At 38.0% G+C, this 3,265-nt stretch overlaps 1 protein-coding gene across 1 annotated transcript; it reads left to right on the forward strand.

Moving 5' to 3' along the window:
- Positions 1-451: 451 nt before the first annotated feature.
- Positions 452-2,916, forward strand: LOC125214104 (glutamine synthetase cytosolic isozyme-like). The gene is made up of 12 exons (XM_048114987.1): positions 452-612; positions 726-765; positions 857-960; positions 1,038-1,086; positions 1,174-1,280; positions 1,373-1,460; positions 1,645-1,773; positions 1,861-1,935; positions 2,016-2,069; positions 2,138-2,175; positions 2,271-2,430; positions 2,511-2,916. Exons 1-12 carry the CDS (start codon positions 539-541, stop codon positions 2,661-2,663), a joined length of 1,071 nt encoding a protein of 356 aa, XP_047970944.1. The 5' UTR covers positions 452-538; the 3' UTR covers positions 2,664-2,916.
- Positions 2,917-3,265: the final 349 nt, after the last annotated feature.

A 3,265-nucleotide genomic window follows, 5' to 3' on the forward strand; every position in this document is an offset into this window, starting at 1 on the left:
AACTTAAAAACATAAAGTGAAAACTTTTTTGGTGAAAATGTTATTAAAAAAACTAAAACTAGATATATTCAACTAACAGCTTTTCCGCAATACATTACCATTTTCCTACTATTTCATTTTCTGCAAAGTCGTCATCGTTAGAATAGTCAAATTAGATAAATTCAACTAACAGCTTTTCCACACGGCATCACCAAATCACTCTTTTGAATTTTCAATTTTCTGTATTTTCCTCAGGGACATAATAGTCATTCTACAAAATGCAATATGCAGCATGTGAATCCAGAATCTTTCCCACGAGATTCCCTCTCATTACAGTTTCTCAATAACCAATATATTATCATTGATTTGAGTATTTATGTACATTAACATTTAAATTAATTTCAATTGCTCTGATTTATTTTATTGCTAAAAACGGCTGACATATCAATGGAGTATATTTTTTATCAACGTCTACTATAAAAGCTACTCACCTCTCTAGTCAAGTACAACTAATTTTGAGAGAGAAAGACAGAGGAAAACCGGCTGAATTCCTTTCACAATGTCGCTTCTTACAGATCTCATCAACCTTAATATCTCAGAATCAACTGACAAGATCATTGCTGAATATGTTTGGTGATTGTTCCTTTTTTTTGTTCATACAAATTCATTGATTTTATAAATAATCTTTCTACCTTGTTTATTTCGATTTGATTTGGCTAAAGTGATTGATGCAAAATATTTGGCAGGATTGGCGGCTCTGGTATGGACCTCAGAAGCAAAGCTAGGGTGATAATCTAAATTACTCTTAAAATTTTCCCTTTTTTATTGTTTTGATTGAAGTAAAATTTTGATGAAATAAGCTGTTTCATATATGCAGACTCTTTCTGGCCCTGTTAGCAATCCTTCGGAGCTCCCAAAGTGGAACTACGATGGATCTAGCACCGGCCAAGCTCCCGGAGAGGACAGTGAAGTCATCCTATAGTATGTTTATAAATATTTATTTTCACTTATTTATTTGGAAAACTTTATGTACTGATGGATGAATTATGATGAAATAGTCCACAGGCAATTTTCAGGGATCCATTTAGAAGGGGACATAACATTCTGGTGAAATGTTTTTCTGCTTTTAAATATGTTGATTTCCCTATATTTGGATTGAATTATATTTGATGTATTGTGTTTTCTTGCTTGTAGGTCATCTGTGATGCGTATACGCCTGCTGGCGAGCCTATTCCAACGAACAACCGACACAGTGCAGCCAAGATTTTCAGCCATCCTGATGTTGTTGCAGAGGTTCCATGGTATTATAATGATTTCTTTTCCGTCTGTGAGTCTGTGACATGATTCACTAGGAAATCTTAATTTTTGGATCTCCGGATCGATCGTGTTATAGGTATGGTATCGAACAAGAATACACTCTTCTGCAGAAGGAAGTTAAGTGGCCTCTTGGATGGCCCGTTGGTGGTTTCCCTGGACCTCAGGTCACGATCTCTCCATATTCCTTGTTTTTTTGTCCCTTGATCACTTCTTGTCACAGTTACCGAATTTCTTGTTCTTAGAGTTAGACTTGGCTTATGAATGTGTTTTGTATCATTGTATGTTGTTTTCTAGTGTTGGTTTATGTTTATAACTGCGAGTTACATATTAGAGTATGGTTGGATATAGGGACCTTATTACTGTGGAATTGGAGCTGACAAAGCCTTCGGACGTGAGATCGTTGATGCACACTACAAGGCCTGCCTTTATGCTGGAGTCAACATCAGTGGCATCAACGGAGAAGTGATGCCTGGCCAGGTAAAGTTTGGTTTCTCGAAAATCTTGTCTTAGTCCGTTTCCTTTTGTTGGCTCTCGAAAAATATATTGTTATTGCAACATCTGCAGTGGGAATTTCAAGTTGGACCATCAGTTGGCATTTCAGCTGGAGACGAGCTGTGGATAGCTCGCTACATATTGGAGGTATTGATTCATTTTATCGTAAATGGAAAGTACCAACGACTTCACTGCTTGTGCTAAAACATGTTTTTCAATCTTGGCAGAGGATCACTGAGATTGCTGGAGTCGTTGTGTCGTTCGACCCCAAGCCCATTGAGGTGACTTTAGTGCATCTTTTCAGGACTTAGCTTATTAGTTGTGATTCTTATTTTTTTTATGTGATTAGGGTGATTGGAATGGGGCTGGTGCACACACCAACTACAGGTGAATGCTGTTGTTAATCCCATTATGTCGATGCAAACTCGTGTGTTCTCGTTGAGGGCTTGTTTGCTTACTTCGCTTCGTATACACTATTGCAGCACCAAGTCAATGAGGGAGGAAGGAGGCTACGAAGTCATCAAGAAGGCCATTGAGAAGCTCGGGCTGAGGCACAAAGAGCACATTGCTGCCTATGGGGAGGGCAACGAGCGTCGCCTCACTGGAAAGCACGAAACTGCTGACATCAACACCTTCAAATGGGTAGCATTTCTTATCATGTTAATCAACCTCAAAAATCATCATCATTTTCGTTTTCCATTCTGAAAAATGTGTGTGCACAGGGTGTTGCTAACCGCGGTGCATCCATCCGTGTGGGGCGTGACACGGAGAAAGAAGGCAAGGGCTACTTTGAGGACAGGCGGCCGGCTTCCAACATGGACCCCTATGTTGTGACCTCGATGATCGCGGAGACCACCCTCCTCGGAAAGCAGTGAGTCTGGTTCTCATCAGCTCAAACAAGGGATACTGTTTACTTCATATGTGATATGTAGCATAGTTTCTCATAGTCCCATCTCTCTCTGCATGTTGTTTTACTTGATTGAGTTCATTGGTGTATGTTAATAATTTCTGTGAGGGGTGATTTTCCATGCCTTGCTTGGAAATTCAACAAACAGTGTCTTTGAAATGTTTACCTCATGCTGTTATAGCATGTTACTTCATTTTCAATTTATTTGTTTTGTTTTATTATTATGTGGCTTTGTGCAACTTTATTTCTGGATGAAATAGGAAATTGAACTATAAAAAGGTGTACAGTTTGGCATATGGTATAGCATTATCATTTTCCCCTAAGCACTGTTTGGCTAAATTTGGGAAGTTGCTATATGCTACTAGTAATTAATACTATTTCTAATTGGTCATTAATGTAGACATTGAATTGGTTGTTGGCTTTCTGTATTTAACATTTAAAATAATTTTCTGTTTTGACGATGGACCCATAACAAAGTCTCAACTTGTTATGCGTTTGTTATATTTCCACTTTTGGATTCTATTGATTGTAACGAAATTTGTGTATATTGCTGTTACCAACTTGTTTACA

This window comes from Salvia hispanica, chromosome 3, assembly GCF_023119035.1.
Source record: "Salvia hispanica cultivar TCC Black 2014 chromosome 3, UniMelb_Shisp_WGS_1.0, whole genome shotgun sequence".
Taxonomy (NCBI): Eukaryota; Viridiplantae; Streptophyta; class Magnoliopsida; order Lamiales; family Lamiaceae; genus Salvia; species Salvia hispanica.

Bases quoted from the DNA above. Each gene is read 5' to 3' on its own strand.
- LOC125214104 (XM_048114987.1), top strand. From the start codon at position 539: ATGTCGCTTCTTACAGATCTCATCAACCTTAATATCTCAGAATCAACT. The intron at 1,774-1,860 runs GTAAAGTTTGGT...CAACATCTGCAG, and splicing joins GAGAAGTGATGCCTGGCCAG to TGGGAATTTCAAGTTGGACC. The intron at 1,936-2,015 runs GTATTGATTCAT...CAATCTTGGCAG, and splicing joins TAGCTCGCTACATATTGGAG to AGGATCACTGAGATTGCTGG.